The 16,811-nt window shown below is 36.3% G+C and overlaps 1 protein-coding gene across 8 annotated transcripts in view; it reads left to right on the top strand.

Moving 5' to 3' along the window:
• Window positions 1–2,245: 2,245 nt before the first annotated feature.
• The window catches only part of LOC120634194 (casein kinase I), a 31,043-nt gene continuing 16,477 nt past the window's right edge, over window positions 2,246–16,811 (top strand). For 3 of the 8 annotated variants that reach the window (XM_039904652.1, XM_039904653.1, XM_039904648.1), the window contains exons 1-5: window positions 2,246–2,719; window positions 10,496–10,602; window positions 13,114–13,235; window positions 14,816–15,010; window positions 15,691–15,790. In XM_039904652.1, the coding sequence (XP_039760586.1) occupies window positions 2,579–2,719; window positions 10,496–10,602; window positions 13,114–13,235; window positions 14,816–15,010; window positions 15,691–15,790 (665 nt within the window). In that variant the 5' untranslated portion in view covers window positions 2,246–2,578. Of the gene's footprint in view, window positions 2,720–6,197; window positions 6,448–8,504; window positions 8,859–10,495; window positions 10,603–13,113; window positions 13,236–14,815; window positions 15,011–15,690; window positions 15,791–16,811 lie in introns of those variants that run through there. The other 5 variants (XR_005659234.1, XR_005659235.1, XM_039904654.1 and 2 more) reach the window with 3 other exon arrangements.

The following is a 16,811-nucleotide window of genomic DNA, read 5'->3' as shown; positions in this document are numbered from 1 at the left end:
CCCTGTGAGTTTTTTTTTTCCTTTAGTTATGTATCGAAATGCAGCGAACGAAAAGAACATAGAAGTCACCCTTTGCAACAAACAAATTGACTTTCGAAATGGATACCAATAATTATTAGTCTATATTATGGGTCTATATGCTACATGAAATGAATCGCAAAGTACATGATTGGTTCACTACAGGTACTGTATAACATGCAGCACGGGACAAGCCGTGATTGGCCGGCAGTTGATATGTCAGCATTGTGACTAGCGAATTTAATACATGCCAGGAACACTTCATAAGCCACTCCTACCGAGGCTGTTTACGTTGTGGGTTAGTAGGGGAGCAGTAGTATTGCTTTTTTTCAAGCTGTTTTTTTTATAAATATAAATTTGAAATTTTCCAATCGAAATTGCGTCAATTTTAGTTTCTTGAGCACGCGAATTACATCGTCAGTCAAGGCCAAAATCATTTGGAAACATAAACTAAGTGGCCGGCCAAATGTTATTAAAATTTATAAATAGCATCGAAATGCGAATATTCATTTTAAAAAAAAGGAAAGTAAAGGCAAAAGTCGAGACCTATACAGCCGTCAGTCATCTATACCTTACACGCTATAACTACTTTTACACTTTTATTAACCATCGTCTACTGGTCTGCCACCTTATGGATTAATCGGGCAACTGAAAGATAATGAGTACAGGTGCACAGTAGGGCAATTGGGGTCGTCGCCGATCGTACAATGTAATAAGGGTTGTATTTCGGAACCTATATTGTAACTAAATCCACTGGGTCCTATTAAAGATATCTTCGTAAGGTTTCACAATTTCTTAAATAATATTGGCACATGATCATCCAGAGGCTAAGACCCCGACCTTGTTGTCCCATAACACAAGACTTTTAGAGCGTCAGAAGCAACGAGTCCATAAGACTAGATTTCCTTAAATGGCATAAAAATAGGATCTGGATAACCACTAGATCCTAATAATAGGATCTAGTGGTTATCTATGATGACTCACAGGGATGATCCATATGATGAGGTGAAGGAGACATGATGTTGATAACAACATCATGTCTCCTTCACCTCATCATTCAATATTTCATAGCATATTCAACTTCATCTCCCTACTCCAGGCATTCATAGCTCTGTTAAACGGCATAGTTGATTCACTATGCCGTTGTGCATTCTGCATGCTGCAGGCTCACTGCGGGGACTGGTATGCCACAGGCCTAACACCCAGCCTAACATAAAACAACAGATTAGAATCATATTACGTTTACCACGTTAAAGAATCATATTAGGTTTACCACGTTAACGAATCTTATTAGATTTGCTACGTTATGGAATCATATTACATTAGGTGAAGGAGACATGATGTTGATAACAACATCATGTCTCCTTCACCTCATCATTCAATATATCATAGCATATTCAACTTCATCTCCCTACTCCAGGCATTCATAGCTCTGTTAAACGGCATAGTTGATTCACTATGCCGTTGTGCATTCTGCATGCTGCAGGCTCACTGCGGGGACTGGTATGCCACAGGCCTAAAACCCAGCCTAACATAAAACAACAGATTAGAATCATATTACGTTTACCACGTTAAAGAATCATATTAGGTTTACCACGTTAACGAATCTTATTAGATTTGCTACGTTATGGAATCATATTACATTTACCACGTCTTTGCATCACGTCATAGCATCAGTGTGATGTAGTACTCAAGCTCAATAATTAGAGTATCGCTCCATTGCATTATTCCAAATAACACTCAAAAACAAAGAGAAAAACGATTTATTCTTAAATCGTATTTCCATATTCCACTTCTTTAAACGTTCAAATTATCAGGGTGAGACGGGCCTTGCATATAAGAAAAATTAAACTCATAAAATGTATTTATTTTATAATGCCATGTTTTAGTACGTCTCTTAACTTAATTATTGAGCCAGGTTTGAACAGGTTAGGTTCAGAAAATTAAATTATGAGGTCCGATTTTCTCTCGATATTACGTTCTTTAAAAATAAGTATTGTTTATTTAGCGAGTAGGGTAGATTCGTTACAATATGCACAACGAGACTTGAGCTGTGAGGTTTGGTTACCTGGAAGAGATCACTATATAGCGATAAGGCTGCAAAATTATATGCATTGTTTAAACTTATTTTCTGGTCTAAGTTTAAATAATTGACAGCTTATAACAATCTATGGCCTACTAAAGATTAATTTGTCTATGGTGTTGTCACAGTGTAGGTAAGCCAAAGCAAATTCTACAAGAAAATTGGAACGCACCGTAAGGGCGGAGGCCATTGTTATAAGTCACATCATTTTATTTCTCTCCATTCGACAAATCAAAAACTTAAATTTCGTTCAATTCTAGAAATATATAGATGTGTTGACGTATCGAAAGTAGTTATTTCAGTTTCAGATCATTTTGTGTGTGGTTCATACCTAGGGACAACATCTGTGTACGTGCCAAGTGTATTCTTCAGCATACAACATTATAATGGACCTTGGTTCCATGCGAGAGTAGCTACATACAATTGATATTACAGCTGTACTCGTAATTTGAGAATAGAACTACGTAAGCCAACTTGATGAGCAAGATGAATAATTTCCAGCAACTGCTGGCATTCAAAAGAGAAATTAACGTCGCTGATAAATACAGGATCATTAGGAGGATCGGAGGTGGTTCATTTGGTGATATCTACCTCGGTATTAATATCTGCAATGGCGAGGTAAGTGTTCACATTTCTTTTAATGACGTTATTTACGGCTTTTTATGTTGATTCTCAAGCAGTAGATCGATAGATGATTCAGATTTCACGTATTTATTTTTGATTATAAATTGCGCATTTATTTCATTAGACTGGCTTTAAACATGAATAAAATTGGACTAGTATTTCAAAACATTAGCACTTTCCAATATACAAATAAATTCTTCAGCTTTATAATATTAAGTATCTGTAAAGATATGCATTGACTGAGCTCCTTAGTTGATTGTGGGAAATTGGTAAACCAGAGTGTGAGCTATAATATTTACATAAATTGCATTGAAACTCACTCAGTACTTTCCGTGTGATCTGCAAAGTGATAGAGAGGAGACTGACAATAATAAAAATAAAAACTGATTTGGGGTTTATTAAATTTACTTAACATATTGAATAAGGATTTCTCCTCTCCAACGTCTGGTCAAATGCACTATTCAAAGAATTTCATCTTTAGGTGCTGAGGAATTTTTATCTAGTTTATAGGATGTGTATTCAAACATTTATTTTGCTTATCATGATGTAAACAATTTTTTTGATGCTTCCTAGTGTAAATTATATTTTATAAATATGAACAAAGCAATTGTGTAAAATAGATGAATATTGATTGTGTATTATTCCAACAAGCATATATGAATATAGTAAAGGCATTATGAGTACTGAATATGACTTACTAAATTACTAAATGAGCAAACATATTCTGACAACTACAAATCTTACTACAGCAATAAGATCACTCACAACAAATCTTGAATACAGCCACCATGAATCTACATGAATATGTACAACGTACGGTTTAGGCCAACCATGTACAGAGACAGGCCCGGAAAAAGAAGAAAGAAAACAATATGAATGTAAAATTTTTATGTTTGTAACTGACCCATATTTCAGATATTACCACAGGGATAACTATTTTTTTTTGGTCAATTTCTACCTGCCCACTATAATTTTTAACGTGCTTATAATTATTATCTAATCCCTCTTTTAGCATAATTTAATGCTGCTTGGTTAAGTATTATTGTATCTTATTAGCCTTATTATGTTTATTATGTTTATTAGTAGTAGTAGTACTATTTGATTTATTATAATTGGTTATGATATGATACAATTGTGGTGTAAAATCAACAAAATCTTACATCCCCAAAGGAAGGGTTCCTTTTTTTTGTTTACAAGATAAAAAATAGCCTTAACGTTATTGAACTGTAATCATACTGATTATTCTGTCTGTCTGTTCTTTATCAATATTTATTATCCTTTCCTGATTAAATATTCCAAAAAGTTAGTACAGAAAACGTCTAGTTGCACTTTTATAATAAGCATGGATAAAAATTAACTCCCCAACCATCAAGTCATTCTGAGCATCTTGATTATTATAAAGTTTTGGTTTTGGATACCCACCTTCAATATTGATTTTCCCCTTACCTCCCAGTCTCAAGGTAAAGTCTTCATCAGTATTATTGTTATTCTTTGTATAGTATTAACACAGTAAAAAGAAGAGATACTGTTGTCAATGCCTTTGATGAGACAGCGAAGCTTCGTGACAGTTCATAGTGGCTATGTAGGTACCTCGCTAGCTACTGAGTCCAGTAAGGATCTTTTCCTTGTCCCGCAACAACCCCATTTACCGCACGATTGCAGATTTCATCGGACCTCTGTATGGCTATCCTTACTCCGTGCTAGTAACATAACAATCAAGCAATGAGGACAAGAATAGCGTACTTATCGGATTTTTCCGATACCAACATGCAAATTCGCCATAACACAATAACAGCGTGGGAGCTTACGTCACGGCAATGAGAGGTCTGACGTATTGAATGATGTATTTATGTGGCATCCCTCGTCGTAAATTTAATGGATTTCTCATAAAAATACGATAAAAATTCATTCCCCTTAATTCCTGAGGGTTAAAGGTGGTATTTTAGAGGATCTTTGTGGTATGGTTATCTGCTGCGTTATTATTTTTGCTAATAAAAAATATATAAATTTCATCTTACAGATATGTCTGGTTGACGAGGATGATAAGCAATTAAATATCCTCATATTCTATTGTTTTTTTAATTTGTGCTTCCCGAGAAGAAAACAGATTCAGGTGGCCCTTTTTTAAATTTATCTGCATTAACAGTAGCCAGGCTTATGGTCATCCTGAGATTTGAAAACTGTGTTAAAACATGTTATAGTTACTTTCTCGCAGTAAAGTTCAACTGCGACCACCGTATAGAGAAGATATATAAGTTCAACGACGTTAATCTCAAAGTAATTGCCGACGTGTTGAAAGCATAGCGACAGCGTATCGAGGGTTGTGACAATGGCCCTTCACAATATATTAGTGCTGCAAAAAAACTTACGAGAATTTGGTTACATAATACATTGTTACATACACCCAGCAGTAGGCACCAACTTGGTGGGCCTGCAAGTGCTAAATGTAGTGTCAGAGATATTAGATTTTACGTGGTCACGACGACAAGAGTGAAATGTTTGAATACCATCATGTTGGGCCCGTAGTTAGGATATTGCCAAATTTTGATTCCTTTGATTTACTTATGATTTCACAGTAATCTAATTCCAAATCCTAAAATTATTAAATAGAAGGTAGTTTTGGTGCATAGATACAAGTTGTTACATTGTAGTCGTGGTACTGAACTCAGTCTTAACACACTTTTCCATAACATATTTCCAAACAGATAGACAATTTTAATCATCTTCTATATCATATCATATTCATCAAAACACGCGATGGCCTGAATTCGTTTTAGCCAACTAATGGGTAGGGAAATGTGTCTATAAAAAAATTATAAGTATAATATTATGACGAAGGGAATCGATTAAAAGTTATATAAATGATCATTAAATATATATAAAATTAAGCGAGCGCTTCTCGATAACCCTTACCTAAAAGACCCATACTATTTAGATCAGAAGGGCCACTTACCAGGACCACACGACTACTCTGTTTTAGAGGGCTTCGGCGGACCACTGTATAGCATGTATTACTCTGTATTATAAATAGCATTAAACCTTAACATTTGTATTTAAAAAAATAAGAAAATCCTAGTTAGCATAATTTCCATTCGGGAAAGGAATGAGGTAAGTATTACGTGGACGTAATAAAATATACTTCACAGCTAGGAATGCAAACTTCACAGTTAAAGCTTAGTAAAATAGGTAGATACCTATAATAGTGCCTACGACCTTGACCCAGTTTAATTTTTAAAAAATACTGATTGTTATTACAGATAAAACCCACCCTACGACACGCCCGTGAAATCTTTTCGTTAAAAGCGACAGAATAGAGAACGTTGAAAATTCCTTGTAATTACTTTTAAGTTGACAGGTGTATTGATCAATCTAATTTCATGCAACAAAAATTGCGTCCGGAACCGGAATCCGGATGCGGAACGTTCCATAGATATTGCACGGTCTTTTTTATCTGTCACCACTTTTGTTATCCTTTATCTGTGGTCGGCGTATTTTTGTAAAATGTAGTTTTGATAATTTTCATTCGTGAATGCATATTTGTATGAATTTTTGTGTGTTTTAATTGGATTCGACTGCTCGTGCGTAAATCTAGCATCATGTGGACCTTTCGCCTCCACCGAAAGGAGGAGATATTGATTACGGGAAAATACAAAATCGTGAGAAAAATCGGAGGTGGATCGTTCGGTGACATATATTTGGCGATCAATATTGCTTGTGGCGAGGTAAAATACGCTTCCTTAGATGTTCGATCATGAGTTTATAATAGTAAGACGTACGTAAATATGCACTTATTTCCATACACTACCTATTTTATCCCACCTCCAGCTATCGTTGTGTTATTGTTACGGACCCAAATTATCTCCTTTAGCTGAAACATATTAAACATTTTTCTCTTATAAAACTTGATCAACCAAATAATATTTATATTTATTGTAAAGGAATTTAATTTGTAAATCAGATTTATTTCATACCTACATTAAGTATGAGAGTATATTTTACTAAAATGCTTTCTTGAGTTAAATGAAATAAAATAGCCTTTACTTATGGAGGGTAGAGGTAAGGAGGATCATCTGTGTATATGAAAAAGTGTCGTCAAAATGTATTAAATTAGGATGGCGCCACATTTGCATCAAGGTTACTCTTAAAAGAAGCGCCAAATATAAATATTGTTAGAGTAGGCTTGAAAAATAAAGAAGGAAGAAAGGTTATATTTACCACAATATTTTGTACAACGTAAGTTGTTGAAATTCTCAATAATTAACTACTTTAGTTGATAATGACATTAAATTTTTTAACTTGGCATACTTCAATTCATCTACGATTGCTACATTCATACCATACCCTGTGCATCCACCAGCGCCATTGTGGAGGATTTTTGAACTGTTATTTAGCGCATACAACTGGACACTTTTTCAACTTTTCTCCCATATAAGATGACTCTCCTTACCTCTACCTTCCATACCTTTACTGTAGTAAATATGTACTAAAATGTCACTTGTTTCTGCAGGCGTTTTGGCAAAGGTCTCCTCCAACTTATGCTCTCTCTGTTGCAACTCTTATCCAAAGCGCTCTTAAGGGATGTCATAGTTGGATGTCAACCTCCCATCTTTGTGGTTGCCTTCCTCTTCTTTGCTTGGCAACCCTGGGATACCAAATTGTCACCATTTGCTCCACTTTTCGAGGCACATCTAAGTAGGTGCCTTCACGTTAGTTGGTCAATTCAGTTAACTGTGTTGGTAACTTATGTTTTCTTTCTAAAGCCCTCATTCTGATCCTGTCTGATAGCTTTGCTTCCAACATACTTCTCTCCGTTGCAAGATACGTCTCTCTGATTTTTTGGTAATATGTATTTGGTATATTTGGGTGGTACCCTGGATGGTTTAGAATAACAAATTAGCCCGACAGGTGGCGCTGGGGTCCACTAGTATGTATATATAATTATTATAAAATGCCGAAGATTTTGATAAATAGGTAAAATAGTTAAAATAGATAAAATGCGATGAGGAGTTTGTGCCTTGCTGCCATATAGTTACTGTTGTACAGCCTTAATGCAAGCCTAATGGTTCCAATGATGATAAAGCCTTAATGCTGAAAGTCTAGAAAAATGACATCCTTGCACAGGGCAAAATATAAAAATGTAGAATGAAAATAGGTCAAGATATATATTGAAAACAAGGATGTATTACAAGACAAGTTGAGGTTATAACAATGAAATCTCAACTAGTTTAAAATCAAATCAAAATTGTTAAAATCTATTGTTCTTGCTCATTCTACAACGCTATCATAGACCCTTACAATCCTTCATGTAAATAGCCTTACTAATATTATAAAAGTGAAAGCGTGTTTGTTTGTTTGTCCCGTGTCCAATTTCACTAACTAAGTAACCAATCAACATTTAAGGCAACAAGGATTGAGGGCAACTGTTAGTTTTTCCTACTTAATTGATTCAACTGTGCTCCCAGTTCTGTGTCAACAAATGAGGCACAGTAGTGGCCACTACCAATTTGCACAGTTCTCCTTTCAGGTTGAGTAGGGTTTAGGCCATTGTAAGGCCTAGCCATGCTGGCCAAGTGCAGATTGGTAGACTTCTCATAGATGGTATAGAGTTTTCCTCATAATGTATGCCCTAATGGTTAAAACAAGTGATATTTAGTTGCATAGAATGCAATTAAATATCACACGGACAAATATTGCTGAATTTCTAAAAACTGAGCAAAAAAGCTACCAGTCATTGGTAGGATTTTTATTCTATATCAGTAGTAGTAGTAGTAATCGCTGTTTTGTAACTGGCATCACCGCCATTGTGACGTCACGAAGTAGAAGCTGACGAAGAATACTTCATTTATTTTAAAATGATTTTACGTCGTTTTACGTAGCATTACTGTGCAGTGTAGTGTTTTTTATTAAGTTTAAACGCAAAATTATGAAAGTGTTGTGTTCGTTACGCTCAGTGCAATGTTCAACATTTAGCTTTAGTGACAGCAAGTGATGAAGGCAAAAGAAAATGGCTTCCTTCGAGCGCATGTTAGCAAGGAAAGAAAATATATATCTAAATGAGACTTACAAACTCGTCCGCAAAATAGGCGGTGGGAGTTTTGGCGATATTTTTTTAGCTGTTACACACAACTCGCAGGTGAATACAAACAATTCCAATTTACAAAAATTAAGATTTTGAAAGACGATCTCGCCTATGTTACTGGGTATTTTTTTTGTCAAAAATGGCGTTCTGTAAGCATTCGATATGTTATTCACGGCATTTCTTGACTATTGGCATATCTTGAACAATAATACAGTGTTAAATTACACTTTTATTTAAAATTATGGGTAAGCTTTACGTAATTTAATAATCGAGAATGAACTCGTAGCCCCTTTGTGTTTCACGCTTCTCCCAACACCGATTTAATTTAGCTGTAGATATTTCACAATCGATGTCTTTTCTGTCGCATACAAGTAACTGTGTATCTTGATTTAAGTAATGCAGTTTTATATTCTCATAACAATGTTTTATTTATGTACGTCATAACTTGTTAATTAAAATAGGGCGAGTTAAGTTTGGTGACTCATTGTTTATCTATTTGTTCGATCATAAATAAAACCAAAGCGCAGTGGGTTTCCACCCCATATCTCATTACAGAGTATTCTGGTTCCAGCTGTGGTATAGAAAACTTAATCCTATTTTAGTATATTATGTATGTAGAGGCAGTGATAGCCTAGTGGGTAAGGCATCAGCGTTTCTTTTGTGGAGCCCCAGCATGCACCACTTACTTTTCGGAGTTATGTGAGTTTTTAATTTAAGCAATTTAAATATCACTTGCTTTAAACTGTAAATGCTAAAACATTGTGAGGAAACCAGCATGCCCAAGAGTTCTACATTATTTTCTCAACAGCATGTGAAATCTACCAATCTGCACTTGGCCATCGTGGTAGACTACTGTGCCTAAACTATGAGAGGAGTCGGACTGACGGACTTGGTAATGAGTCGATGATGATACATTGTCATGATGAATGTTATATTACCATCTAGTACTGTTTCTGACTTAATATACAGAATAAACTAATGTTTTGCTTTAGAGGATAGTCTCATTTAGCTGCATCATTATCTTAGATTATGTTTTCTACAGTTTTGTTGTAAGGTAAATAATTTTTTTGTGTTGTAAAAAATGTAAAATTGACTTGCATGTCTTATCAAACAACAAAAGCAATGTGCACAGCTGTAACCCAGTATAGTGCAATCTATTTGGCTTGAGTTAGTCATGATGTCTTGCATATATTGTTTTGGTACTGCAGCAGGTAGAAAAAACTGAATTTGTTTGTATAGGGTAACGGAAATAAGATTTTATCATTATCAACCCATTCTGGCCCACAACGCTGCTTGGATCTCCTGTTATAATAGGAAGGGTTTAGACTGAAGTTCATAATGCTGGCCTAGTGCACGGATGGTGAGATGTTGCATTCTTTTGAGAACATTATGAAGAACTCTCAGGCATGCAAATTTCTTTTTCTTAAAGCAAGCAATCTATTCTTATTGCCCTAAAAAGTTACAGGTGTGCGTCAGAGGATCAAACTTGGCTCCCCAAATGGAAGGCCCAAGTACTAACCACTGGGCTAGAGATAAGTTATATACTACATATTAAATGCTATTAATTTTTAGGTTACATGCTGCTGTGTTTAATGGCACCCAGTGTTTGTTGAGATCTATAACAAGATTAATGGGATCTCAAGCCTTGCCATGATGCTTCAAGCATTACAATATATATTTATTTGTTGCAGGAGGTAGCTGTAAAGATAGAATCTATAAAAGCGCGGCATCCGCAGCTTCTATATGAGAGCAGAGTGTATAAAATGCTCCAAGGGGGCATCGGAATACCACACATAAGGTTAGTTGTTTAGTTTTTAATTTTCTTAAAATTTTAGGTTACTTTTTAGAGCTTTTCGTGAAAGAGCTCAGGGGAATATTACCACCATGTTTATTTATAACTGAAACTGGAAATAAATACTGTACTGTGGTAAATAACCAAATTAAAAAAAAAACTTTCATTTCTTATTTGTGTATATTATACTACTTCTTGTGTACAACCTAACCCTATAATATTAAGTTTTTTTATTACTCCTTTCCTTTGTTGGGTTGCCTGGCAGAGATCGCTTTTTAGCGATAAGGCCGCCCATTGTACCTGTGTGTTATATTTAGTGTTTTTTTGTTTATAATTTCATAAAGTTAGGTGTACAACAGTGGCTTGCACTTCATACATGCACAAAAGCACTGCCGACTGCCACTAAGATTGATATATGGCTCGTATAGGAAAAGGTCGGAGGATTTTTGCCATTTTATGCAATTTTCCTGCTGTATGCATACCCTGGTAAGAAACCCAGTGCACGCCACTGGTGCAAAATAAAGTGTATTTTCATTTCATTTCGTACTATACAACAAAGCATCTATCCTTGAGTCAAAGACATTTTCACTACCATATTATGTAATTTGTTGAGTGGCTTTAGTACACATTTTGCAAGTACACGAAGGTCATCTCTAATTAGTCTGTATTAATTTTATCCGAATATAAATGCTAACTCGTACACAAGCTATATGATTGGTCTAAGGTCTGTTTTCATACTATGAGAACCTGCGCTCAGCTGCTGGGGACATGAATTTAGGCTGCTAGTGGTGACTAATTATTGACTAACTTCAAAATTGCACAATTTTGCAATGTGTGTTTTTGTGCAAATTTATTTTCTATCAATGGTATATTAAAAGTAATGCTAAAATCAATTTACTCTGTACGTTTTTTATAAGGATCCATTGACTTGCGAAAAAAAGTAAAAAACCTTAAAAATAAAGACTACTTGGAATGTTTATTTCACTTTTAATAACTTCAGTATTGTTTAGTTTATCTAATTTTTGTGTATTTGATTTTTTTTACAATTATACACAACTTAAAAATAACCGTAGTACTACAATGGAATGCTACACGAATAAACTGTTCCAAGGGGATGCTTTAAAAACAAAAACAAACGCTGTAGAAGTCGCGGGCATCAGCTATTTATTTAATACGCCTAAATCGGATATAGATAATAGTAATTTTCTGCCATTCTCAAGTTTGTAAATTACCATAATTATAGATATAGAATTGCTGAATTTGAATACACTTATTCCAAATTTATGCAGAAAACTATAACAACAGTGGAGTAATCAATGGACTAATTTCTGAAAAGTATCTCCTCAGTAATTGTTGACAGTTGACTGTACGCCCACTTGTAGCACAGTTGACTGCAAAGCGTAACGTAACAACTGGGTTTGCGATATCATGTTAGGTGTATACTTCGTTTTATCGCAAAATAACGCCACATCAAAGTTACAGCATCTATTCAATCTTGGCCTTTCAGGAATGTTATGTTACTACTGAACTTTGAATCGTTCTATTGTATTGAATTGTGCCTGTCCAAGTAGGCAGTCAAGTAGTAGAGGGTAGCCGTCAGTTTATGATAATTCGCTTTTTCTCTCGCGAGGCTAAACAGCTGGGCGGCATTCGCGATCCCAGTCCACTCTCTAATGTTGCGCAACCAATACTTCCTCTTGCGACCGATGCGTCTCTTTCCAGCAACTTTGCCCATCATTATCAGCAGCCTGTATCCTGCATGCATGTATTAAACAAGGCTAGGTTAGCAATCCATAACCAACCTAATATCTGCGTTAGTACAACCAATGTGCTTTGAACGCACTGTCATGTCTGTCAGCTAAAATAACGACAAACAAACCCTTCAGAATAATATCAGAATAATATTGGAACTCGATCCATCTACGTTTGAGGGAGGCGATATTTTCTGATAATTGCGAAGAAGCCATCAACTCCCCCGCAAACATTCCAGACGCACTGCAGTATTGAGGCAGTCCCAACATTATTCTGAAGTTCCGTAACGTATCTCTCTCTCGCTCCGCAGTAAAACGCGTAAAAACAACTGAAACGGTGCTTCTGAATACGGTAAAATTACCTCCTATACTACCAACTTTTACAGGTTATTTTGGATCGTGCTAATCGGAAAACTGACTGAAAAGTGGTTAGATCCTCGGAAAGTGTTGTACTCTTTAACTTGTATAAGCGGAGGTATAGATCGTTACCGAAAACTGACGAAAACACACAGTTTTCGTTAAGGATCTATATCTTTTCCGTAACGATTTCGGTAACGATCTATACTTGTTATTATTTTAAGATCCTGATCTTAAAATAATAACACCTGTACAGTAACAGAAAAGCCCTTTTCAAGACAATCAAAATGGACTCGATGAGCGGACCTATGGGTATAATCAACCAACTGAAATTTCCTATTTTATTCAATTCCCGCTTTTATAAACATAATATAAGTATGTGGTATTTGTACTAATGCGCTTGTTCCAGATGGTACGGTTTCGAAAAGGACCACAACATCCTCGTGATGGACCTGCTGGGTCCGTCGCTGGAGGACCTGTTCAACTTTTGCTCGCGCCAGTTCACCATCAAGACTGTGCTCATGCTTGCAGGTCTGTGGACTGTGATGAGGGCCTCATCCTACGTTGTAGGATGTTGTTCGTTTCAACAACGTAGGATCTGCTAATCGGCAAATTTACGGGAGAGAAACTGTCAGTCAGCGGCAGGAGACAGAAATGTTATGCCCTTTTATATCCACTGACATGGTATAAACTCACTTTCCCATCTGCCAAAGCACTGCAACAGGGAAAAGGAGGAGCTTTCGTAAATTGCTTGGTTATTATTACCACCCATGTCCATGCCCATGGATAAAACTGTGGCAGAACATAAACATTTTATCCTTTCCCCGTGGAGAAACATGTGTCTTGCTCAAGCTAGCCGTGCAGGAAACAGTTTATCATAATTTTGAAATGAGTGTCGTGTTTTTCACATTTTCATTTATGACGTTCAGATCCTACTTTGTTTGATTTTACCAGCTGTTCGATTATGATACAATTTTTCCTGGCTGTGGGAAAGTGGGACTTTCTCTCACACTAGTTCCGCAGGCTGGTAAGTGGTAACGTATCTCACTACAATCTTGCGATACCTGTCAACCGTAACTTTTTTACTTATATATAGGTAGTAAGTAATAATATAGAGGAACCATTTGTACCGAATTGGCTTCGAAAGTTCAGGACCGATTTTAACCATTTATTCGCCTAAAGAAACTTGGGCTATAATTTTTTTTAAAAAGAAAAAGAAAAATATAAAATGGATTTACGCCTGTCTCGCCTGTCGCAAAGCCTGTGGTGAGATACGTAATCATACTTCTGGAATAGTGGTAAAGTGTCCAACGGCAATTATAGTCTCCGTGGATTATGTATACCTAGACATTGACAGGTAACCTTTGTTCGTTAACCATAAAATAACTGTTTTTTGGGGTTGAAATTGGTTTGTGTATTTGCTTTAATCGATCTTTCGATAACAGACTTAACATTTCATTAATTATAATTGCTAAACTTTTTTTTTAGTAACGAGAAGTTGTATAAAGTTTCACGAACTTTAGCGGCACGAGGCAGTTGGCTCGTCTCACCTTGCCCTACGCCGGGTATAATATTTCAGAATCGAACATCACGTTTCATTTAGTTTAACTTAGCAATATAGGTCATAACTTGATAAATCTTTATACTCTTTGGACGTACGAAAAGTACGACTTGATTAAACAACAATTAAATTCGCGTTGAGTGTCGCCGGATTATGCCCGACGAGTTCACGACTCGACCCGTTTCGAAACAACCGATTAGATTCCACATGACAATGAAAGAAAGTATACCAAGGTTAAATAAAAATCCCGTGGGAAAGTAGCCTATGTATGTTACTCTTCATCCTTTCAACTATCTCTATGCCAAAAATCTAGTCGATTGGTTGGCGTTAAGGAAGGACAAACAATATTCGATTATACACAAAGAAACACTACAAGAATTACTTATAACACACATGAGTAACATATGTGTGTTATGTGGTTAAGTTGGAGTCGATGTCTGGGTCCAACAACGCACGGTTATCATTATTTGGAAAGAAGCGCCATAAATGCAGCGTTATTTATTATTTGCTTGTAATTTCCAAATTGAGGACAAGAAATCCATCAATGCAGATCAAATGATGGGCCGCGTGGAGTACATCCACTGCAAGTGTTTCATCCACCGCGACATCAAGCCGGACAACTTCCTTATGGGCATCGGTCGGCACTGCAACAAGCTGTACATGATCGACTTCGGCCTTGCCAAGAAGTTCCGGGACCTACGCAGTCGCGCACACATCTGCTACCGCGAGGACAAGAACCTGACAGGTAATATCTATTTATATCAGGATTTTTTTAATAGGAAGCGGTAACGGCCTAATGGGAAAGGCTTCGGCTTCCCTTGCAGCGATCTTAATTTAAGCAAATAAAATATCACTTGCCTTAACAGTGAAGGAAAACATCTGTGAGGAAACCAGTCTGCCTGAGAGTTCTCCTTAAGAACAGATTGTTTTGTTATATAATAATGTTTATAATACTCCCTTCAATGGGTAGTTGAAATAAAGACGAAATTGCGTTTCTTTAAAATAACAAGAAACAACATTTAGGTCTTTAAAATCAAAAAAATCTTCTTAAAATAAACTCTAAAATATCTTTTGCTTAAATGTCACTTATGACTGTAAAAAACATTGGTGACTTTAAGAAAAGGTCCGATATATGAACTCGAGAAAAGAGTACTTTACATTGGGCCATAGGTTAGGAGACTTGTATCTCCTAACCTATGGCTGCAATTTTAGGTAAGTGATGATGCAGTCTAAGATGGTAACAAGCTAACCTGCTAAAAGTATAGCAGTTGTGTTTAATAAACCCATCCCCTAATCGTTTCCACGCGACATCGTACCGGAACGCTTAATCGCTTAGCGGCAGATCTTTGTCGGCACGGTGGTCACGGCCTAAGCCTTCCAACATACAAATGGAACTATATGTAATTTGATCATACTTCCTACCAGGCACTGCCCGTTACGCGTCCATCAACGCGCACCTCGGCATCGAGCAATCTCGGCGAGATGACATGGAATCACTCGGCTACGTACTTATGTATTTCAATAGGTTCGTATTTTGTTACCAGGAAATATAGAAATAGGAGTACTGTTCCAAAAATGCGGCATCAGCAAAGTATTCAGGACAATAAAAAACATGTCACGTAGTCTCCAAATCTAGTATATAGTAATGGTCACAAATATAGTAATGGTCACTTTAATTCTAAAGACTATCTATCTAATTACTATTCATATTTTACGCATAAGACATATCCGGGATAACCGAGGGCGAGTTCCAATCCTGGCAGCACCTCTAACTTTTCTAAGTTATGTGCGTTTTTAGCAATTAAAATATCACTTGCTTCAACGGTGAAGGATAACATCGTGAGGAAACCTCAATGCCTGAGAGTTCTCCATAATGTTCTCGAAGGAGTGTGAAGTTTACCAATCTGCACTGGGCCAGCATGGTGGATCTTCCTACCACCTCTTAACACCTTCTCGTTGGGGGAGAAGACCGATGTCTTGTAGTGATGAAGATGAAGTCATATCAATGAGTATACTCTTTTATAATATGATTCCTGAGGTAATTTTAGACCTACCAATGCATAAGTTTAAAGAATGTGTTAAAACACATTTATTACAGCGAGTTTACTATACAATTGATGAATTTCTTAATGACAAGGTTGCTTGGAAGCATCCGGCTCCGCTTTCATCTCCCACAAGATACAAAAATGAATTTTAAAATGTAAATTGTTGATATTGGAAAAGAGAAACTGCTGAGTTTCTTGCGGGCTTCTTCTCGGTAGAATCGACATTCCGAACCGGTGGTAGGTAGAGTCACTTCACAAAGACAGACGAGACGTTTCATTTTAAAATGTAAAATGTTAATTGTTGATATTGGAAAAGAGAAACTGCTGAGTTTCTTGCCGGCTTCTTGTCGGTAGAATCTGCCTTCCGAACCGGTGGTAGAGTCACTTCACAAAGACAGACGTGACGTTTCAGAAGTGCTTATATTAGGCCTACATGAAATAAATGAGTTTTGAATTTTGAATTTTAACATTAATAAGTATCATTTAAATTGTGATTATAAA

Source organism: Pararge aegeria, chromosome 23, assembly GCF_905163445.1.
Source record: "Pararge aegeria chromosome 23, ilParAegt1.1, whole genome shotgun sequence".
Lineage (NCBI taxonomy): Eukaryota > Metazoa > Arthropoda > Insecta > Lepidoptera > Nymphalidae > Pararge > Pararge aegeria.
This window is presented reverse-complemented; position numbering and strand designations above follow the sequence as displayed.